Below are 24,404 nucleotides of genomic sequence, written 5' to 3' on the forward strand. Positions count from 1 at the left end.
ACAGACTACCTACAGCTCAAGGAGAAGCCGCTTGTGGCTTGCACATGTGCTCTCATTAATACCTCGCTGCTTAAAGTGAAAGGAGGGAGGGGGGAGAGCTTTTAAAAATAAAAGTTAAAGAACAATCTAAAATTATTGACTTTATACTTTATTTCTAAGTTTAGAAAAATAAATATTTGGAATATATTTTTCAGAATTTGACATGGGCTTGTTTTTTCATTGATGGAATCTAGATTTTATTTTTCAGGCCACCCACAGGCAGTTGATGTAGCTGAAGTCTGCCAGGGAAGAACAATTCTTATTTTATAAATATTCCCTTTTCTTACTTTTCAGTACCAAAAATATTTTGGGCTTTTATTGAGTGTGTCATGGTTTATGACTTGATTAGTGTGACTGCATGTTAATTTCCCATTGTAGAATTCAAACATGTTTCTTAAAACACAAATTTATATTTACCTCAAATCAAAAGTACAACCTATGTAAGTAAAAGTAGAGGAAAGTTGCTTTAGCAGTCATTATTTTATGCCTTGGGCCTTACCAAATTAGACCTTTATAGTTAGTGTCAGAGTCTGCTCTGCCATGTCATCATCTCATTTTGACTCCTGAGTTGGCTGTACCTTTGTTGTTGGGCATTAACAGTTCTGATGGAGCATATATTCATATGGAAAGATAAGCATGAAGAAAAAACACCTGTAACGTGGACAGAAAAGCAAAGGCATTCATAACTGTGATTTCAAGGGAATTATTTGAGGTATTTTTTCAGATTTTTCAGCTGTTTGAAAATCATGCACGTTTCTACCAGGAGTGAGAAGAAGAGATTAATTTTAGAGATTGCTGTCGATGACCTCTTTGCTTCTAAAAAAGGAGGATTTTTTAATATGAAATTTTTCTTTTGCATTATTGAATACAGATGATATCTTGTTTATTGAACAGCAAAAAAAAAATCAAGAAGAAATCCAAGAAAAATCTGGGCAGTTTTGTTTTCCTCAGTCATCACGTAGAATTTCTTAGATTTTAGGACCTGATTGTTTCTTTGTAGCATTTATACATCATAAGATTGGTGTTTAATAAATAAATTAATTGGATTTTCAGTGTCTGAGAGAGATGTTTAGTATGAAAAAGTTAAATTTCTGTGGATTTAGATTAAATTAATAAAGTAGTTTTGTTAATTTAATTAACCAGTTGACCTTATTTTATTGATATTTAATTAATGTTTTAATTAATATTTAATTTTTATGTTGTGAATTTAGAAAACAAGTATTTCCTAAACCTTTAAGCCCAAATTATAAATCTTAGTTTATTTTACTATCTAGTGATTTATTTTTGTTCACATTAAAAGGTTTCATTTTAACTTGTTCTTAGATTAATGCACAATTTTTTTGTGAATGTGGTAGATGAAACTCTTAACTGTTCTCAAGCTTAAGTGATTGTTTCAATGCATACTTAGGGATTTAGTTTGTTTGCTTCTCCATTCTGCCTCAAACTTTTCACAAGGCCCATTTTTAGATGCCGTTTTCAGTCTTTCTGTACATTTGAAGTTTTGAAAATTTTGTAAATCAGTTGCTCTTGGGCATTTAATCATCAACTACAAATTTAGTTAAAGCCTTCTAAGCATTTCCATGAATTACTAATACATCAGATTCTGTTAAATATTTAAAATGCCCTAACAACAAAACATAAATTGTCACAATGATCTTAAAGCCAATTGCAAAATATACAGGGTGGGGCAAAAGCAGGTTTACTGTTGTTGGTATGGAAAAATAATATAATAATTAAATAATAATACAAGGATAAACTTTATGTTTCATATACTCACAACTGAATTCCGTATTTAAGCAGTCATAGGCTGGATTTATTTTCTTACCATTGTTTGCCTTTATCCTAATGAGGGGGGCGAGGTAACCTCTCTGGTCCAGCCTCCACGTGCCCCCAGCCTCCAGCTGTCCAGCTCTGCCATCCTCTCCAACTGCAGATTTTGGCTTCCCAGAGCTCCCGAACTGTCTTCACCTTTCTCTTGTTTATTGTTGTATCTGCAAATTTTTAAATGTCCCTTTCAGAATGAAATCTTCATGTAAATTCATTCTTTTAGCAATCTATTTAAACTGTGCCTTTAAATTCATATAGAATATGTCAAAAAAGAAAATAGTTTCAGAAGATTCCCAGACTAAAAAAAGGCAAATAGTCTAAGTACAGATTGACACCTGGTGGTGCTCAGTGTTCATCTTCATTCTCCACTGTATCTTTATGTTTCCTTACTTTTGTTCACAGAGAGGAAGAGACGAAGTTTGGAGCTGATCCCTCTTACTGCCCGTAGGGTGATGGCCCACCTGGTGAACCACCTGGGACACTTCCCCCTCCGCGGGGGCCCGGCCGTGCTGCACAGCCTGGTCAGTGAGAACCACGACAACACCCACGCGGAAGCCTCTGAGCTCTCCTCCGAGGTGTTCAGGAGCCCGAACTTGCAGCTGTTTGTATTTAATGACAGCACCCTCATCTCCTACCTCCAGACTCCCACAGAAGGCCTGGCAGGCGGCTCAGCAGTGGGCGCTCTCTCGGACGTGAGAGTCATTGTAAGGGACATCTCAGGGAAGTACTCTTGGGATGGGAAGGTGTTGTATGGACCTTTGGAAGGCTGCTTAGCACTCAACACCAGAAATCCTTCATTTCTGATTTCGGGCTGGCATCATGAAACATTTGGACCTCCGAGAGAGAGTTCTCAAACTGAGGAGGGAGATGATGCCCTCGACAAATTACTTGAAAACATTGGCCACACAAGTCCTGAATGCCTTTTACCGTCGCAATTAAATCTAAATGAGCCTTCCCTACCCCCATGTGGAATGAATCGCGACCAAGAGAAGGAAATCATCGAGGTCATTTTGCGCCAGAACGCACAAGAAGATGAGCATGTTCGGAGGATTAACTCCGATTCGGCCATGAGAGTCAGCAGCCAGGAACAGCCCTCACCCGTGGAGCCCCGAGGACCCTTTTATTTCTGCAGGTTGCTGCTTGATGACTTGGGAATGAATTCTTGGGACAGAAGGTAATCATCCACACTAGACCTATTTTGTTATTTTTGTGTGAATTCTTCTTTTTTATCAGTTTGGACTTGGGGAAGCAAGAACAGAAATGGAAATTTTTCTCAATTTCATCTTTTACAACTTTTCTGCTGCTAAATTAAAGCTAGAAACTGTCCTGTATTGATTGCACAGGTTGATTCCAGGCATCTGGTGTACATTTTAAAAGCTATCAAACGTTTTCTGATGAAAGATAGCTTGGCATGGGAGTTCAAGAGACACAGTTAAATCCAATGGGGAGTGTGGTTCAGTGGAGAAGACTGTGTGGAAGAGGGTGGCCCCTGATAATGGGATGGGGTTTTTAAGGACAACGGTGGGGGAAAGAGATTCATAATAGAGCCAACAGTGAAAACAGACACACACACACACACAAGTCACATACTCATTTACCACAGAGCCATCCAGTTTCCTGGATAGCAACGGGATGCAGTGGAATTTTGATGCCTTTGAATGCCTTAAGGAGAATTGAGTTCATTCTGTGGTTTTCTCACAAATCTTTTGTTAATGCAGCAGATGGGTAGATGGGTGAATGGATGGATGATGGGTAAGTTTGCCAATTGATTGACTGGAAAGAGCAAAATTGTTCTGTGATTACATGACTTTTCTTCCATTCCTTTTTCTTTATAGGAAGAATTTTCATCTATTGAAGAAAAATTCAAAATTATTGAGAGAGCTAAAAAATCTGGACTCCCGTCAGTGGTATGTGACAAAGTATATCACACCACTTTCTTCCTTTCTGTCTGTGTGTGCTTAGATGACAGGTACAGATGACAGATACACCTGCGGAGACACCCAGAATAGTTCTGTAAGGCAGAATTGGTGACATTTGCACATGTCATCCTTTCGGTATTTTGACCCTTAGAGTAAGCTTACATGTTTGCTACACTAAGAAGAGTTCGGTGCCCCCACCTAATCTGTGCCTTTGATTTGGGACCTTTCATGAGGGCCAGTGGACATTCCTTTTCATTTAATCTCTTTTTCTGATGAGGAACAGAGCCTTACTTAGGTTAAAGGTCACCCTGCCCGTGCTCACACAGTCTGTGTTGTTTGAACCCCGTGCTGTGCAACAGTGCACTGGCATTCTGAAATTTCTGCTCCACGATGTTGTCAAAGTTAAAAAAGTTTGTTGTAATTGGTAACTTACTAATAGTAAGCCTCATTTTCCAAAGCTGGTCAAATCTCAGATCTCCCATTTTTTTCAAACAATCTTAGAAGCAACTCTAAACACGAGCTCACAACCGGTTTTTGATCTGGGGAAATGCATGCTTCCAAAAACATCCAGTAAAGTAAGTGTGGTAGTTGGTACTTAACATGTGCTCCTTGAACAAACTGCTTCCTTAATCTTTAGTTTTTTTAAAAACATTTTAAAAAATAGCTTTTATTCCTCTTCTATTTCCCTTAAGAATATAATTAGATTTCTCATTAGAGATGAAAAACCTGAAGCCATTATTCCTCACGTTGCTCTTCATCATATTCAGTTTCCCAATTGTTATTGTGCTTTTTCTTCTCTAGAGCAGCAGTCTCCAACCTTTCAGACCTCACGGACCACTGGTTGGCGACCGCTGCTCTAGAGGAATAGAGACTGGATTCTCTTAGAGATTCAGTGAGGGATTTCTTCTGGAGGATTTGCTTCCCTCTCCCGCTCATCCTCCAGTATTAGACAAGCAGTCACTTGGGTTCCAAACTCAGCTTTTCAAGCATCTGCTGAATTACTTGGTGCTTCTTAGTATTAAATGAATACATTGGTATCTTGTAATTGTGTGTTAATGCACTTCAGTTGCATGAGGTACCATTGAATTAGCTCCCTGGAGTGCTGTTGCAGTAAATGTGGCTTTGGAGAGCTGATTGGCAAATGCTCTGCCCCTTGATTAACCTTTGCTTAAAACCTCAACTCCTGGTGCCTTCTTGACATCTAAAAAGGTACCAGCTTTTTTTTTTTTTTTTTTTTAAGTGGAAATAAGTCAGGGACTCTTTAGCTATGAGAAATCTAGACAGTTCTGTGTATTGGTCAGTAAGCAGGTAAACTATGCTCCTCAACTTTGAATTTGGATGTTTGCATTTATTTTTTATATCAGTTTCTCTCCTTGCTGTCAAAGTATAGTTCTTGCTTAGCATGTTCTTGGGAAAAGTAGAGGCTGTCTTGCAACTATCACCTATATTCTCGGAAGTTAGCAAAGATGTAAATAGTGTGATGACTATTTACATACAATGCCTCTTGCCACCCCGTGGTACGGTGAAAGTTTGCTGGGTTTTTTAATGTGACAGCACTGGGAAACTGAGCTATTCTAGTCTATTCCTAATAAAAAAGAAAAATGCATTCTAATGAGAAAGAGGAAATGGTTGTTTTATATATGCGTGTTGCTGAATTACCTGCTCCTTCATGCATGGGTCATGCAGCTTATGGATGTGAAGTGCTGTTGATGTTGCTAATTATAATTTCAAAAGCCTGGCTCTAATAAGGCCAGATAGCAGCTTCTGCATCCTCGCAGGCTCTCTGTGGTGCTAACATTTGGGAGGATGTGAAATTTGATTAATGTTTACAACTAAAGATCACCTTTCCTCACACCTACACCAGACAGGCAGTCATTGGGGCTTAGCGCCCTGGGCTCCCACATTGAATTAATGAGGACTCAAGAATCTCTGAGCAGCTGCAATGTAAAAAGCTTGGACTTGATAAATCTAAGATTGTTTTCATGTATGTAAAGTCTATAGCATAGAAAAAAATTAAATGCTGACTACTTTTTTAAAAAAGAAAGAGCTGCCAGAAGAAATGGAGTGACTATACTTGTTTCTTCTTTGCTGAAAGAGACAGTCTTTTAGGTCATGGTTATGATCTCTGTTATCATCCGAGCCCCCAAATTGTTACAGCTCTAAGAATAAGCCGGCCAGGTTCTAGGCTGCCTGCGCACCCTGCCTGCTGCTCAGGGAGTAAATAGCGTCACCTTTCAGAGCTCCATGCTGCATGAGGACAAGCTTTCGGACAGTCTTGAAGCACAAGGTCTCTCCTAGAGCATTGAACCCCAGGGGTCCATCCTCACAATACTCACCTCTCCTCATAACACCTGTTCTCATCAAGAGAAGCACCCCAAGAGTGCGCTCATGCGACCCCAGTCAGGACATCCACCTTCTCCAGTGGCAGCAGGACAGTGAGCATCAGAAGCCTTACAAATAGGCAGTGATCAAGATTCCATTTCTATGAATTTATTTTAAGGACAAATCAAAGACAATGTGAAAATGTCTAAAATTGGAAGCAACCTAATTGTCATATAATGAGGGTTTGGGATGTGGTATATTAATGTAATGAGATGTTATACAACCATTAAATAACTTAGTTATAGAAGAGCATGATATTAAAATGTTTACACTAAAAAATGGTTACATGGAAAATTGTATGTTATGTGTATTTTATACAATAAAGTGCTCATAAATATTTTAAGTGAAAAAAAAAGTTGTAAAATAGAATATAGTAGCTGCTTATTTTTGTATACAAAAAATGGTAACAAGTTCTTTGCTTATATATCGAAATAACAAGTTTTAGTCATTTTTTTGTTAAATTTTGTAATTTTTATTGTATGCTTATTACATGTAAACTATGGGGGAAATGAATAAGGTATCTGGATAAATTGGAGAGTAATTTCCTCGTCCATTTATTTATATGACTTTTTGGTTGAGTTTCAATTCATTCTGCTCATTAGTAAAAAACAACACACACAAAACAACAAATGCAGCCCTAACCGGTTTTGCTCAGTGGATAGAGCATCGGCCTGCGGACTGAAAGGTCCCAGGTTCAATTCCGGTCAAGGGCATGTGCATTGGTTGCAGGCACATCCCCAGTAGGAGGTGTGCAGGAGGCAGCTGACTAACTATCCTTCTCCCTTCCTCTCTGTAAAAAATCAATAAAATATATATATTTTTAAAAAACAACAGCTGCAGAAGGAAATACTTGCAAATATGTTAAAATATGATCCCCAAATTTCACCAGTACGGATGTCTAACCAGATTACAATGTTGAGATATTAAATAGTTAGACAATAGAAACATTTTCATTTTGTTTAAGAACTTGATAATTTTTTCTATGAGATTTTTTTAGACTATAATGCAAAAATAAGGAGAGGAATGGAACTATTCTGGAAGTGGTAGTCTAAATTTTAAGATGACAGAAACTAGAGTGGGACTCTCGGATGATGAGACAGTGGAGTGAGCCATCCTTGATTCAAGTTCCGTTTCCATGAGAAACGTCTTCATCTCTAAACTCTCTCTAAATTGTTTGGTATAGGTCCAGTTATTTTTATATTTTTCACAAATTGCACACTTACTCCAGTGTATAATTTGTAGAAATTGGTCACTAATACATTTAAATATACCATCATATCTCTGGTCGGTTCACCAGAAATTTAATTGGGCACCTACTCTGTGCCAAGGACTGTACTGATGTACCAAAGGTAGAAAGGAAGGGCTCCTTTCCTCAGTGTGCAGTATTATGTTTAAGGATTTCATTGCAGTGTGCCCAAAACCCATCATGGAAGAAGTGGATGAAGGATTTATATGGCCCAAGAGGTTTCGCTAGACAGCTATACATCCTACTAAGCACCCTCAGATTGGTCAGAACACAGAGTGGGTATATACCCTCACAAAGAAAATATCTAAGTGTACTCTGCTTAGAAGAAGTTTCTGTTCCTCATAAAGTTTTGTGAGGCGTGTTCTACAGTTCCAGTTATGGAACTACCCAATCTCCTCAGCTGAAAGTGCAGAAAATGAAATATGGGTGGTAACATGGATCTATTCACAATTGTTACCTGTTTAAAATACTTTCAAAGATTTTTTTTTTTTCTTAAGTGGAGAGAACTTGTCAAATAGTATGTTGTATCATGCTGTTAAGTATATCATTTGTCTTGAGAGAGTGATCTCGAGAACCAGACTGCCCTGCTTCAATTCCCCATCTCCTGCTTGGTATGTGTGCCTTTTAAAAACTTCCTGTGCTTCCTTCAACCAACCTCTACGAAGGAGGTGAAGATGATAATACTTGTTTCAGTAGGGTTGTTGCAAAAAGTAAATGAGATCATGTGTAGAACCTTGTTAGAACAGTGACTGACCCCTAGTAAGTTCTCAGTAGGAATTATGCTGGTGGTAGTTGTAAAATAAGATTTGATATCTAAAAATTCTCACTTCTTTAAATTTAAATTTTTATAGCCGTGAAACGCATAAAATTGCAGTGTTTTACATTGCTGAAGGTCAAGAAGACAAGTGTTCAATCCTCTCCAATGAAAAAGGAAGCCAAGCATATGAAGACTTTGTTGCTGGACTTGGATGGGAGGTAATTAATTTTAATTCAGTAGGTATTTATTGACCAGCATTATTTAAAGAAGTATATAAACTAGACATTGATTGTATATGTTTTTACAAGAATGTAATGAATTTCACATCTTCTATTAGTTGGTTTTCAGTACTTTATACATTAACTTTTGTTTCCCTTAACTTTCCTCTTAATATTATTTCATTTGTTCTTTATCAGAGCTGCATAGTCAGATCAGCTCAGATCAGCTCACCTACCATATACAGTTTGTGGTAAGAGAAGACAAATATAGGCAGAGAAGCAATGGCTTTGGCCACAATATGGAGGATGGAAAAGAAATCAGTAACTTGATGGGTGAACAGACAAAGAAGGAGTTGGATGGAGTCAAAAGTTGGAATGAAAATAGAATATAGTAATCATGATGGTTTAGCTATCAACCTATTTCTCTTGGGTAGATCCCAGGATAATTAACAATGAAAATTTTGTTTGTGCTTCTCTAAATGATACTCTGACAGACAGACATATGTACATTTATATACATGTGTGCATACATATATATCTATCTCCAAAAAGGTAATCTACAAAAAATATATATTCCCAGAATCTAAAAGAATTTGGAGTAGTTAAAATGAAAATCAGCATATCTGAAATATTTTTTCCCCTTACTACTGTTTTGGTTCCTTGGTTATCTGTGCTGTGAGAAACACTCTGGATGCAGAAGGAAGACTTGTCTCTGAGAGTTGAGGTTAGCAAGGGGACTGATGTGGAGGTAGGGACAGGGTAAGAGTACTTCAAGGTCAAGACAATATATTTTATAAAAGGTCAAGTAGGTTTTGGTCTAAAAGAGTTATTACACTTCCAATAAATCATTGTCCTTACTAATAAGGTTACTTCTTTGTCATACAAAATACTTATTATTTAACTAATAGATTTTTTAAAAAATACATTCTTAACTAGCATTTAAAGAAAATACTAACACATTAATTAATTCAGTGTGTATATTGATTGTATTTGGTACAGAGAAGATTCTTCTATTTTTTAAATTGTGTTTTATAGTTGCTTTACTGAAAAAAAAAATACTAATTTATGAAAAAATGGATCTAGGCACTAAGAAGTAAACAGTTATGCCATGGCTTGAAAAAAATTATGAGTCATAGACTCTTGGCAGTGTTGTAAATTGGAGAAACTCTTTTTTTCAAATTTAATTTATTGGGGTGATATTGGTTCACAAAATCATACAGATTCATGTGTATTCATTGATCTCTGTGCCAGTACCAGGTTGTTTTGATTACAATGGCATTGTAGTATTGTTTGATATCAGGTTGTGTGATACTTCTAACTTTGGTTTCTTTTGTTTTGTTTTGTTTTTTCCCCTCAAGATTGCTGAGGCTATTGGGTTCTTTTGTGGTTCCACATAAATTTTTGTTCTAGATCTGTAAGATATGCCATTGGTATTTTTAGTAGGAACTGCATTGAATCTCTAGATTGCTTTGGGTAATATGAACATTTTAATGAGGTTAATTTTTTCTATCCATGAACATGGTATATGCTTCCACTTAATTATATTTTCTTCAGTTTCTTTCTTTAGTACCTTATAATTTTCCAAGTACAGGTCTTTTACCTCCTTGGTTAAATTTATTTCTAGGTACCTTATTTTTTATTGTTGCAATAGTAAATGGGGATTTCTGATAATTTATCATTGGTTTATAAAAATAGCCACCAATTTCTAAATACTAATTTTGTATTCTGCTACTTTTCCAAATTCATTTATTAGATCTAGTAGTTTTTTAGTGGAGTCTTTAGAGTTTTCTATGTACACAATCATGTCATCTACAAATAATGACCGTTTTAACTTCCTCCTTTTCAATTTGGATACATTTTATTTTTTCTTCTTGTCTGATTGCTATGGCTAGTACTTCAGTACTATTAAATAAGAGTGGTGAACGCAGACATTCCTGTCTTGTTCCTGATCTTAAGGAAAACACTTTTAGTTTTGCCCATTGAGTTTGATGTTGGCTGTGGGTTTGTCATATATGGCCTTTATTATGTTGAGGTATGGTCCTTCTATTCCCACTTTGCTGAGAGTTTTTATCATAAATAGGTGCTGTATTTTATGAAATACTTTCTTCTGCTACCTGTCTGGAGCTACCACACTATTTGCTGTTTGTGGCCAAGTCTGTTGGGCTTTGGTGTGCATGGGATGGGCCAATCTGAATATAAGGGTCAGCTTACTCCAACTTAAAGCTGGGAACAGATCTATAAAATGTCTGAGGTTCCCTGAGGTCTGTCGCCAACTGTCAGCTACTATGTCTCCCCCAGAGGTTGCCTGATCTTCCTCGAGAACCTTTTGAAGAATGACTTTAGAGTGGGCCCAGGCTGGCCGAGGTGCACAGACCCTTCCATAGATTGCAAGCTCACTAGGATGGGTGACCAGGGTTGGGAGACAGGGCTAGTGGGTCTCCTACTTGGGGACTGCACAGTCAGGCACCCAGTGACAGCAAAGTGGCTCCTACCACAGAGCCAAACTACTCAGTCTCAGCCCATCTCCAACTCTCTCACCCAGGAGGAGCACCCCAGAGGTTCAAGTTGTGTGCAGGCAGCCATCTCCTCTGCAGGACCAGATTTAACAGGGCAGAGCCTCTGGGGCTTGGTAGAACAGATCATAAGAGTACCCTATTGGGCATGGTGCCACTGAGCCTGCAGGAAGGGGGCCAAGCATTTCATCCTGGTCCCAGACAATAGCTTCTGGGGCGACACACCCTTCCCATTGCAGAACTGAGCTTAGCTGGGCAAGGCCACTGGGACTTGGGAGAGCCAATCCAAGCAGTCTCCCATGGAGGAGGTATTGCCTGCAAGCCGGTAGGAGGCGGGCAGGCACTTCTTCTTCCCCTTCCCAGGATAGTGCAGGCGGATTCCAGGGCAAAATCTTCCTTGGGAGACACTCTGAAAATCCCAGCTTTGCTAGGCACTCTGATCCCCCTTGCGGGGCTGAACTCAGCAGGGTGGGGCCACAGAGTGGCCGGGCAGTCCCAGAAATTCAACAGGTGGGTGCCAAGCCCCACTGGCTGTGTGCTGTAGGTGGGAAAGAACGGTCTCTTTTCCAAAGCTACACAGTTCAGTCACACTCTGAGTCTCCACCAAGAGCTTCTCCAGAAAAAGAGCCCCTGTAGGTCCCCACTGGGTGCAGCCAGCAGACCCCGCTGCAGTACCCTAGCACAGCAGAGTGGTGTTGCCAGTAGCTGGAGGATGGGGCAGTGCACTCCCCAGGCTGATGCTGTAACAATAGGAGCGCTTCACCCTGGAAAAGTGGCCTCTGGGTCTCTAGCAGACTCACTTCTCTCCCAGGTGGACTGAATCCCCACTGATTTTCCCCTCCAGATGCTATTTACTGTTTATGCAGTCTCCTCTTCCCATCTCTGTTGCTCTGGTTTAGGGATCCCTGCATGGGGTTGAGACCCCTTGTTCCTGGGGGGAGGGAGTTTTGCAGTCAGGATATCCCTCCGGCTTCTCAGCCACCCACAAGGTGCAGCGGGCCAGCCCTTTCCACATCTCTGCCCTTCTTACCAGACTCTCTGTGGCATCTTCTGTCAATCCTTGGTTATGATATTTTCAGTTCAGCTAGCGTGCTGGGAGCAGGTGAGTGTAGCTTCCACCTACTCTCTAGCCATCTTAGAATCTGAAACACTTTAAAAGGCAGTTTAGGAATGATTGTTAAATTTTGAACCATCTGTACCTGTTGACACAATATCCTACAGAAACACTGCTTTGAATGCTCCTCTGGTTTGACCTTCAGAAAACTCCATAAAACCATCAGTAGGGAAACTGTGTGTGTGTATGTACATACCACTAGCGGCGCACACACACACACACACACACAGAAGCAAAGTTAGACAAATATGCACCAAACTTTTGATAATTATTTTAAGTTGGTAAGATTATGGAACACTCTTATTGTTAATGTTTCTTTAATATTTTAATTTTGTCTGACTTTGTATTACATTTGTTTTTGTCAGAAAACTATAGAAATGAACATAATTAATTTCTTTAAAATGCACTTTCCTTCTTAGTGAATAAGAATAGCTAATGTTTAAAAAACACTGTTTCTTTTTCCTCTGTGACCTGGGTCAGGTGGATCTCTCAACCCACTGTGGGTTCATGGGTGGACTTCAGCGCAACGGCAGCACAGGACAGACCGCCCCTTACTATGCTACCTCGACTGTGGAAGTGATTTTCCACGTTTCCACTCGGATGCCATCAGACTCAGATGATTCGCTCACCAAAAAGGTAAGCACCCGGTGTGCAGGTGGGCTCTCCTGGAACTGAACAAAGGCCATGGATAGCATGCCCTGAGACCAGCTCACTCGGGATGCGGCTTCAGTGTCCCTCTTCTCTAACTACAGCTATAGTTAATCTGAAATATCCGGTGTGGCACAAACTAGATCTAGAAATAGGTGAAAAGCAATCAATCATTTGAGTCTTAAATCCTGAGATTAAGATTTAGGAAGAGTCTTTAATGTTATTACTTTTGGATATTTCCTCACATGCCTGTTAACTGAAAGTGACAGTGTTGACCTCTCCTGTTGGCAAAGGTCATAAGATGTAATGACCCTGAACCAGTGGAGCCCGGAGAAAGCCAGCCCCTCGCAGGCTAGCTGTGCGCAGTGTGGCAGTGGCTGTGACGATGGGAAGTGCGGTGTGCTGCTGGCCGGGTGTCCCACCTTTGGCACTCTCCTTGTGTTCTCCTTCACGTTGGCTCTGTGGGCAGTTTTCTCTAGAATTCAACGGAAACCTTCCCACCCCCGAGGCGCTCCCCCAGGGGAACAGGCCTTGTGCTTTCCAATCTGCTGGATGTTCACCTCAGGGGGGCTTCTGTTAGAAGTGAGGAGCACCTGAATGGAAGAGGAATTTTAGTCTGGGAAGGAAGCCTGGAAATCTGACCCACTCCTGTGAGTTTCCCAATGAGAAGAACTTCCACTAGCCTGCTAGTGAGTGGCCGCACCTGGAATTCCTGCCTCACACCCACTCTCTTCCTACAAGGAACTGAGGACAGCACCCAGGTGGGTTGGAAAACGGGTCAATCAGATGCCGACTAAGGCTGGCCCTTGGGTTCTGGTGTGTTTGTGATAGCCACGTCTGGAAATAGGCAGACCTGGGCTCAAGTTTATATCCAGTTACTTTACTAGCCTGTGCCTCAGCTTCTTCATCTATTAAGTGAGATTTAAAATATAGATTATGCCACAGGGTTGTTGTGAAGTAAATGGATAAGGCCTGTAAAATTGCTTAGCATAGTGCCTGGTAAGATTTCTGACAGTAGCACTCATCATTGCCCATCAGCGTAATTGATTCTTTTATTCCCCTGTTTTATTAGGCAGATGATTGATATTGGCCGATGGGCCTCAATCTACCCGCTTTCTTCCTTTCCTCTGCGGTTTTGCTTTTTGACTGCTGTAGCGGCAGACCTCTGGGCCACGATCATGGTGGCAGCAGTGTGTCTTCCCACGAGACCTCAGCACTCTGGTCTCGGCACAATCACAGACAACTCTTTCTGTCACCGAGTGTCTAGGATGCACAAAGCCTGGTGGGCTTTCACTCCCAGGCCACGTGCTAGCACGGCCTCCCATTGGCCGTGGGCTGGCTCCCACAGACACGGAGGAAGTGCCTCCACGTCTCAGGTTTTGATGGCTGCCCCGCCTGTGGTGTTCTCAGTGAAAAGGACCCTGCCCTCAGAGAATCTGTTTCAGATTACCAAGACCCAGGTGGGGTTTACACGTTCGTTTCATTTTAAGTTCCTTGTAAATTGCTGCTATTCTGAAAATGTGTCACCATATTCTATGATTCATGACTGAGAACTATTTTATTAAAAGATAGGCTTATATAAAAAAAATTTTTTTAATTGTTTTCTAAGTAAAGTAGGATTATCTTTTTTGAGAAAAGACATGGTGTTTTCTTGATGAAATGCCATGTGATAGATAATGTTCCAAAGCTTGGCCTGCCTGAAGGATTCCCTACTGTAATAATCAAAATTCAGCTGATACCTTTTGCAGCTCCAAGATTTAGCATCATTAGTGACACACTCTTTTCATCAGGATGTCTCACAGCTAGACTAAAAATCAGTCACAGGAACAGCAGCCCACCGTTTCTTATCTTATTCTAACTAAATTGTCCCTAACAGCTTAAAAATGAGCTGCAAAATTCTAAAGTGATGCATGGTCTCTTCTGCCCCTATCATGGGGGCACTTTGTCAATTCTGCAATCCGGTTGCAACCCCATCCTGAACTCTTGATCCTTCACTGCAGAAATTTGTTAGCTCCAGCTAGATTAGATTTTTCACAGCTAATCTAACTGCTGTAGGGGTTTGCAGAGTGGGGACAGAGCTGTGCTATTGGATTTATCCAATTCATTTGACTCCAGGACTATAATTGCACTTATGTCTTACAAGGCTTTTATAGCCTCAGGCTGGCCAGCCGCATAAAAAACAAATTGGCAGTGATACAGTCCGAGTGAAAAGGGATGAAAGGCCCACATTATCAGTCTCCAGGCAGCACTGTTCTGGCAGGAAGTTTCTTGGTTAATTTACAAATAAAACTTAGATTTTAGGATGGGCACACTGTCAGCTGAACAATGGGGATTTCAGGCCTGACTGTTACTTAGTAAAAGTAGCAGTCGGGCCCGCTGAGGAGCAGGAATTCTTCAATCAAACAGACGACTCCTTCTGGAGCCAGCTGGCGCTGTAATGCAATTAGCCGAGAAAGGAGGTCAGCCTGTTAGGTGTGCACCATGACCAGTGTCACCAGCGCATGCTGCCTGGCAGCAGCAGGCAGAATGGCCCAGGCGGAGGGACTTTAAAACTCTGTCAGGACGAGAAGTGGCAGGAGGTGCACTTGATGTCTTAGGACTTAAGAATTTAGCATTTGCTTTGAGCCTGTTCAGCGCCTGTGCCTTCTGGAGCCTGCTGTGCGACGGAAGCAGCCGCTGGCGTAAAGGACAGCTCCAGGACGAGACTCCTCAGGCCTCCAGATTACACACGAGTCCCATCAACTCGACTTGTGTGCACAGAACTTGCTGCTGATGGGTCTCTGATTTAAGGGCCTCTCATCAAAAATTTTCAAAACTCACAAAATATCTCTGTAATGAAATCCCCTTTAAATTGAACAACACTTTGAAGTTTCCAGAGTCTGTGTACTGACAATGCTGACAATAAGGCCAGGTTAATTTATTCATTTTACCTGCTTATATTTTGTCGTGGGCAGAAGTGGGTGTGTTTCGGCTCTTTGCTCCAGATTTATCAGCCAATTGGTCCTGTGGCCTTTGCTCTCCGTTTTGCGAGTTAGTTAAGCTGTGCCGTGCCCAGAGGTCTGAGGCACGTGGCATTGAAAGCAGCTTGGAGATGATGAATACTGTGTTATTACCACACAAAAGTGGCTCCTCCTTCATTACAGAATTGCCACACTGGGAGGATGGGTCTGTTGGTGGGATGCTGTTCTCCCTTGCTGTAGTCCTGAGAATACAGTAGCACACAGAATTAGGAGAGGCCTACTCGGATTATACAATTGAATCACCTAATGTAGGAAAAGGAGAGGAACTGCAAAATTTCAATAATCACTGTGTTACCTCCGAGCTACTGTCTTGCAACATAAGCTGCTGCATCCACAGGAGAGGTCACACAGAGGGTGCTGGCGTTAGGTGGCAGCCCCACATTTCAAAGGCTTTTAGTAGGTGGGTTGATCCTGTTAAGATGCTTGTGCCAGTATTATATCAAGGGGCACAGCTCTCACAATTAATTATCTTCCTCTGGTCTAAATTCCTCCCAAACTTTCAACTTGATACTATTCATTCTTCCCTTGAAAATATGCCTTTATTGTGCTGCTGGCGATGCTGGCTACCATGTTTTCACTCCAAAAGGATTGCATTTCGGGAGTGTGTTGTGAAGTTTTATGAATATTTTATGAAAAAGGAAAAAGGTAAGTTTTAACCTCGAAGGTGGAAATAGAGAAATAGAGATGTTCAGCGTTACTATGAGAACCTACTGTTTATGTAATGGGTTGCTTGCTATCCTTTTAGCTTTTATAGGAGAGAGGGGGAGGAGAAGAAAAAAATGTAGTCAGTAATTTTGCATTTAGAAAGTTGTAGATGCCATTAAATTGTTCTGGATCATCGTGACTTGTGGTCTGCACCCACAGTTGCATTAGTTCCGGAGCCCATATTCAGACACAGTGAAATCGTGCGCCCCTCGAGATAGGTACAAAGGTACAGGTTCCAGTCTCTTTTTTAAAAAAAAAAGAGAGAGTGAAGTGTAAGAAGGCATTGTAACAAACCAACTTCCATTGTAACCTTATAAATGGAAAGGAGGCCATGTTAGGGTCACTTTGGATTTTACCTTTGTGGTCAAATAGTCTATAAAGAAAATGGTTTTTATACTAGTACTAGAGGCCTGGTGCACAAATTCGTGCATGGGTGGGGACCGGGCCTGCCAGAGGGAGAGGCCATGGGAGGTTGGCTGGCAGGCCCCACCCCAGATTGGGGTGGGGGGGATCAGGGCAGGGCTGGCCGGGAGAGGGGCCTCGGGAGGTTGAGAGGGGCTGATTGGGGCCCCGATCAGGCAGGTTGGCCCCCCGCAGTACACGTCATAGCAACTGGTCATTGGGTTGTTCCAGTTGTTTTCAGTCGTTCCATCATTCCGGTTGTTTAGCTTTTATATATATAGATGTTTTAACGGGTTTTCACTAAATAGTATTCCAAAGCATCCTTTTATATATATATTTTAAGATAAAAATAAAACATTAGCTTTGAGACAGCATCTCTATTAAAGTGCCTCTGAATTTAGTCACTTTTAGGCTTCATCTATTAAATAATCTAGGAAGCAGAAATGCTTTTTTTGCAGTAGTTAACAGTGACCTTCTGCAGTGTGAGAGGGCTGAAACCTCACATTTTTGGTAGGTCAGAGGGCCTTCACCAGTCAGCCTTTATGGTTTTAGCACTTCAGTTTTGGTCAACATTTTAACCTTTATAGTCTGGTTTCTTTAGCCACACTTGAAGGCTTACTCAGATGATATCCTATGCTGCTTTCTCAGCCCAGGACGTGAAGTCATCATGCAGGGTTTTATCTCGGGTGTCCTTGCATCTGACAGAGCCTAGCCCTGCAAGAACTCGCAAAGACTCCTCATTGGAGGCATGTGAAAGCCCCTCAGAAGGCCAGGAGTCTCTGACTTGCTTTTAAATTTTATGGCCTCTCTCTGTATAAAATAATAAATAAGTGGGCTAACCTATTGGAGCTACAACAATACAAGTTGCTTTGGCATAGGCTTCGATAGCCATGAAAAGTAGAAATGGTGCTGAATTAGGAGCCGAGCCCAGGTTTCCAGGCCTGCTTTGCCACCCACTATTCATGCACCTTGAGTCGGTGGTGCCTTCACCTTCCTGAGCCACATTGCCTCCCCCCTAGATAACATAAAAATTAAACAAAACAATGTGTATGAGCAAACTTTCTATACAGTAAGGCACTCTTTAAATTCTAGGTACTAGTGTTCTTATTACATTTAAGTAATATTTATTAGTTTCTTAAAAATAATTTATACTAGTACATACTTCTTGGGGGGGAGCTTAATTTTTTTTTATTGTTCATGTATTACATGTCTTCTTTTTCCCCAATTGACCCCCTCCCCGCCACTCCCGCCCCACCCCAGGACAAGCCCCCACCATCCCAGTGTCCATGTCCATTGGTTATGCTAATATGCATGCATACAAGTCCTTTGGTTGATCTCTTAACCACGCCCATACACTCCCACTATACATACTTCTTAACCTTTTGCACTCAGATGTCGAGTGTGACTCGACACGGTTAGCATCGGTAGCAGCTCGAGAAAAAAGCAAGCGAGTGAAAAGGGTTAAAGGTTTATCACAAGTCTAGTTTTTATGCATTTGGGAACAATTGTGTTATAATGACTTATATTCTCTTATATTCATACTAGAGGCCCGATGCATGAAATTCGTGCAAGAGTAGGCCTTCTTTCCCCCAGCTGCCGGCACCAGCTTACCTCTGGCACCCGGGACCCGGGCTGGCTTCCCTCCAGCCACTGGCAGGCACCCGGAACCCAGGCTTCCCTCACAGCCCCAGCTTAATCCGGGAGGACTTCCGATCTAATTAGCATATTACTCTTTTATTATTACAGATTTTTTTCTTAATAACCATTAAATTCTTATGAAGCTCTACGATAATATGGAATAAAAAACTCATGTTGTTAATTATTTATAGACATGCTCAGCAATATAAAGCATGAGGCTTTGATGCAGGAGTAAAATTTAATTTTTAAAAATCCTTGAAAAGGTCTTTTCCCCATCCAGCCATAATGTGCACTTATGGGCATCATCTTAGTACCGATGTGTCTCATAGAAGGTGAGCTGTGTTTTCATGCCCTGGTGCTCTTCCAAATCCTCATAGAGGACATGGGCATTGCAGCCATTTTTGGTAGTGAAATATTTTTACATCTGAGTGTTATAATTCAATTTGTAAGCCACGACCCCTCATAAACTGCTTGTATTACTCTGATTAATAAAGAGCCAATTTTCCATTGCAGCTTCGTCACTTGGGGAACGACGAGGTCCACATCGTCTGGTCTGAACACTCCAGGGACTACCGCAGGGGTATTATCCCAACCGCCTTTGGAGACGTTTCAATCATTATTTACCCAATAAAGAATCACATGTTCTTTATCGCGATAACGAAGAAACCAGAGGTACATTTTCACATTATTGTCCGACTGTATTAACTGACTCATACAACATTTGCCATATGATTCACTGTTATTAAAAAACAAAGATATAAATATGTTAAAGGGGAGTTTTTTCCAAGTGGTAAATGGCTTACATGTATCTGAATTATACATGCTATAGGAATCAAATATGAATTGGGATTTTCAAAGAATCTTTCATCATGAGCACAGAATTTCATATATTATTACTTAACCTGATTTTTTTAAATGCTTTAAATGTATGATTTTAAAAATGTCTCAAATTTTTAAAATTTTGTAATTAAAAAATATACTTTTAAATTTTCGGCATATTGATTAATAAGAATTGAACAAACCCCATATCACATCTAGCATTTGTGGATGACTATGGTTGTAGAATTTAGCCTTGCCTAATGAACGGGCACTGCTTGCCAAGCCTCTAACTGTTGCTAATGGGCGGGGGGGGGGGGGGGGGTCAATCCTGAGGATTATGGGCATGTCCATGAAGAGGCTGGGCTTCTGTAGCACAGCCCATGTGATAACTTTTAACAATTGAAGCACCTTGCCACAGAATCAATTCAGCCATGCCACATGGTATTGATCATGGGAAAGGCTGGAACAATCCAATGGCTATGTACAATGTACTAAATTGGCTGAAGCTTTGATCCTTGTCAGGTCTTTAGTGGTACTTCAGCAGTGCTTTATATAGTGACGTCTTTTTGTTTTAGAGTTATTAATTTGCACTCGGATGTCGAGTGTGACTCGACACGGTTAGCATTAGAATAAAGGAGTCAAGAAAAAAGCAAGCGAGTGCAAAGGGTTACTAGAAGGGTTTTTTTAAGTGTATTAATTAAACATTTAGTGTATTAAGTCATTCCTCCTCAAGAAAATGACTTGTACTTAAGCCTGATATTAAAAATAATCTTAAATTACATTCTAAACTATTCTTCTAAAGGAGCTAAAGTTACCATTCTAAATACTCAGTGTTTTTTTAAGCTTTAAAATAGTAGGTACCTGAGATTTACTGGGGTATATAACCTAATCTAAACTGTTAAAGTCGGGAGAATTAAGTGAGCTAAAAAATGAAAGGTGCTTCAAACAGTGCCTGGCCCAGAGTAAAAGCTATTTAACTATTAACTATTAGTGTTAGTTGTTATTATTATTATTATTATTATTATTATTGCTGTTACTATTTTTTGTTATATGAAAATAGAATACATAATAAACCCTAAGTTTAACACGATTATTTCTCAGACTAGGTACAGGATTATTTCCCAGACTAGTCACGAATTCAGAAAAGTTCCCCTCTGGCTGGTGAGAAGCCTGACATAAAGGGAGCTTTCTTTTCTATTCAGGGAGCGAAGATGCCAAAAGTTTTTCATATTAAATATTTCTGTTATCTTTGATTTAGGTTTCTGCATATGTGAAGTTTTCTCTCTTTTTTTTTTTTTTATAGGGAAATGCTCTTAGAATGAAATGCTAGTAACATTTATGTTTATCCATAAAGAGTACTTCAACTTTAAGAATTAAACTAAAAATTTTAGTATTAGACAATCAATAAATTTATTATCCAGTAACTTTCAAAACTGGAAAATGTGTTTCTTTAATATTTAGTATGGATTAATTGGTTTTATTAGTTCATTTTCAACATGGCATTCTAAAATGTCAATTAATGTTTTAAAAATGTTGCCTTTATTTCTATAATATATAAAGAACATAAAAGATATTATACTTATAATGCATGAAAACAAGTAACATACCTTTTTAATTTTTTTTAATGTATTTAAGTTTTAAAATTTGGTCATGAATTCTGACAAGATGAATTGAGCAAATCGCATTCTTAATATTTCAATTCAAAAAGCCTAAAGGGAAGAAGAGAATAATGGCCAACTGGAAATTTAGTGTTATCCCTACATTTAAAGTACAAACCATTACAATGTAATAAAATTAATCCAGACATTTCCAGGGCAAGTGTGGCTGACCTTTTGTTCACCAACCACTGACCCCAGGGTGAATGCAAGAGGCTTGTGGAGGGAAAGTCTGTTTGTTTGGCTTCAGTCCCTGGTATTTAAATTGCATTCCCTAATCAAATGAAAAGGCTGTCCTCTCTATCAGGTTACAGAATCCATGGCAACATTTGGCCTTTTATATCCATAATGTTAGCCTTTTTGTTTGCATCTAAGTAGAGACACCTGGAGCAATGTTAACATTAACCGATTTAGCATTAATAGCTTCATTATATAAGAATTTCTGATCAGATAGCTGTTACTTTTGTTATATTGCTTCAGCTTGTATTATTGTCATTTTTTATCTCCCTGCTTGGCAACCAGGCAATGATTTGCAAATTTTTTTGTCTTGATTAATTAAGCAATATAATTATCAGTAACCGTGATGCAGTCTTTGCTCAACAAAGCTTCTGGGAGAAAACAATGGTCAGTCTGTTAGTGTGAATGCATTCCACGCGTCCCAGATGCATGAGGATATTATGGACAATGAGGGGAAAGGCCGCCTGTGAGCGAGGACAAAGGGTGCCACGCAGACTCGACACACTGCACATACCGCCAGGGACATGCTGCGGGCTCCCTGGGACACAGACGTCTCGTTAGATTACAGCTAGTCAGCAGAGATTAATTCTCAGCCATTTGGTGCAATAATTTACCCATTCCCCAGTCTTTTAACTTGTGCTCCTTACTATGAAAGTGAAGGCTTTGTGCTCAGAAGGTTTATTTATTTAACCTTGCCAACGTTTAGGGATCTCCACCAAAAATCATTATTTTTGCTTAGAAATTGTAATGATGCAGCTGCTGAAAGTTGAGGAATATCCCTTTTAGGAGGGTGGGATATGTACAAATTTCAAAAATTCTAGATAGAGTCAAAGCCATTCTTTCAGCACGTGTATATTTCATCTGAATACAGTGTGACTCAGTGGTCTCAGTACCTTTATTTTACTGGTCTCTGGGAAGCCATACTTCTCTCTAAAAATAATTTTAATCCTTTTTTTAGGAGGAAAAGAAATCTCATCAGTACACAAAAGTCCTGCTCATTGGACAGAGTCATGCATATTCAAAATTGTACTCTCATTCATTCGGCCTCATTAATAGTGTATGTAATAATGTAGGGCTATTTGTAATACAAGCTCACAGACAGCATTGCTTTCAAGTCCTTTGAAATTTAACATATTTTGCTTTTTCATTCCATACACTTCCCTTAAATATACAAATTATGTGTCTGGCAGAATCCACCACCTCTTACACAGCATTTGCGAAATGGTATGCTGAAGAAGTATGGGTGTGCTTACAGTGAGCATAAAAAACCCTCACGTATTAAAGGGCCTGCTCACTTCTTGAGCTTTTTATTAAAGTTTTTAAAGAAGAAATAAATAAATAAAAATCAGTGTGCTTAGCAACATCATTTCACTGTGAAATTACTTTCAGAGTAAGTCCATCTCCACAAATATCGACACAGTAGTCTTTGTTTACAGAAAAGAAATGTGCTATTGTCAGACTTCTGTTTTTTTCTACTTTCATTACTAAGTTGGCAGTCAGGGAAGACTTGCATATGAGTGATTTAAAGGGTTTGTTAAAATGTCCAATTTGTTCTGCAGAAAGGTGATTCATAAAGCTCCCACATTGCGGTCAGTGTCCGTATTGCTTTCCTTCTTCCAGTAAGTGACAGTAATATTGATGTTCAGAACACCTATTTTTATGAATGTGTGAAAGTAAGTTTTAGCGCTTTGGGCATGTTTATCTCCAGGCACATTAGTGACTGGTGACTGTCTGACGCAAGGGTAGACATGTTGAAGCAGCCTAGCCCTGGAGCAGCTAAAAAAAGAGGAAGCTTCGTGAAGGATTCTCCTGATCACCTCAACCAGAGTGTCAGTGTTGTAATTGAAAAACAGCATGTCCTCCGCGTGCTGCTTTACTCAGCCCTGGTAGATGTGGGCCTGGGAGAAATAGGGAGGATGATGTAATCATTTCTCAGAAGTAGAGGCAGGAGAGAGTAATCGTTTGGGAGATGGGATCCCAAAGTTCCAGCTCCAATGCTGCCGCAACTGGGTGGGCATCTTGGACAGATCTCTCAGTTTCTGTGGACCTCAGCTTCCTGTCACATTCAGGTTGGGTTCCAAATTCTCGTTACAGTCTTTTCAGGGTCCTAAGTGCCCCTTCAAGGCTGGATGTTCTCATTCCTAAGTGCCGATCTTTTCCTAAGTTGTCCCAACCCACCAGGCTGCTTTTGAGGTAGTATCTGGATCCCTTGCAGACTCGAGTGAGTGTGTATGTGTGTCCCTCTTCAGCTAGCCCAGGGCCTACACCAGGAACAAGTGCCCAGAAATGCTGGGTAAGACGAATTAATGCACCAGAAGTCACAAGACCTTTTGCACCTGTGAGTCCAGGAGGAGCCAGTGTTGGTACTTGTGTTTGAAAGAAAATCTTTGACTAGTGTGGCTTTATTATATAGGGAGTGTGTTTGACTCCAACAAGCATGTCAAACTCAAAGGCTAACACGGGCCAAATAAACAAGGTTTAAGTTTATGTGGACTGCAAAAAAACAAAAGCTTCAATTTTCATAGAAGCATAGGTTTACTTCGATAGAGGCATGCTGAATACAAAGGGCTGAAGTAAATGAGTAATCGTTAACATAAAATAATAGAACATTTTAATAAAAATTAATATTTTTTCTTGAACATTAACTTACCAGACACTGAATAAATGCACAAATTAAAAAGCGTAACGCAAATAAACCTATTTTTCTTGTTCTCCGAAAGCAAAATATTTCCTGTTGCGCACACCAGACAAATCAGTACAAGACTAGTGACGTGGCAATCCGCTGCTAAAATATCCGCTGCTGGTATTAGTGGAGAGAAATGGTGCGCCTGCACGTAAGGCGCGTAAGGGAAATGAATGCAACACGATTATAGTAATCAGTCATTAGCGAACATTGTAGTTTGTTATTAATAATCATGTATAACAGGATATTGTAAAAATCAAGTTACGAAATTTTTATTAAAATATTTCTTACATGCCATTATATTGGCTGGGCCGCAAAAATATTCGTTGTGGGCCGCAAGTTTGACATGCTTGGACTATTACATGGTTGTGTAAATTTTTATTTCAAATGTGCAGTTTTCTTAAGTATTTATCTCAACACCAATAAAATAACCTTTTTGAGATTAAATCATACACTTTAAAATACTCTGGGAAATTCTTGGGGAAAGTGAGTTGTTAACTTTTGAATATGTAAAGAATCATTTATTTTGAAAAGATAACTGAAAAGAACCAGAATTTACTAAAATACATTACTAAATGGGTT

The 24,404-nt window shown here is 39.9% G+C and overlaps 1 protein-coding gene across 4 annotated transcripts in view; it reads left to right on the forward strand.

Moving 5' to 3' along the window:
• RALGAPA2 (Ral GTPase activating protein catalytic subunit alpha 2) overlaps positions 1-24,404 on the forward strand; it is a 294,639-nt gene that overhangs the window by 179,435 nt on the left and 90,800 nt on the right. For all 4 annotated transcript variants that reach the window (XM_079784888.1, XM_079784887.1, XM_079784885.1 and 1 more), the window contains 5 exons: positions 2,269-3,040; positions 3,702-3,773; positions 8,265-8,388; positions 12,496-12,651; positions 18,942-19,100. In XM_079784888.1, coding sequence (XP_079641014.1) covers positions 2,269-3,040; positions 3,702-3,773; positions 8,265-8,388; positions 12,496-12,651; positions 18,942-19,100 — 1,283 coding nt within the window. The remainder of the gene's footprint in view (positions 1-2,268; positions 3,041-3,701; positions 3,774-8,264; positions 8,389-12,495; positions 12,652-18,941; positions 19,101-24,404) is intronic.

Source organism: Cnephaeus nilssonii, assembly GCF_951640355.1.
Source record: "Cnephaeus nilssonii genome assembly, chromosome: 11".
Lineage (NCBI taxonomy): Eukaryota > Metazoa > Chordata > Mammalia > Chiroptera > Vespertilionidae > Cnephaeus > Cnephaeus nilssonii.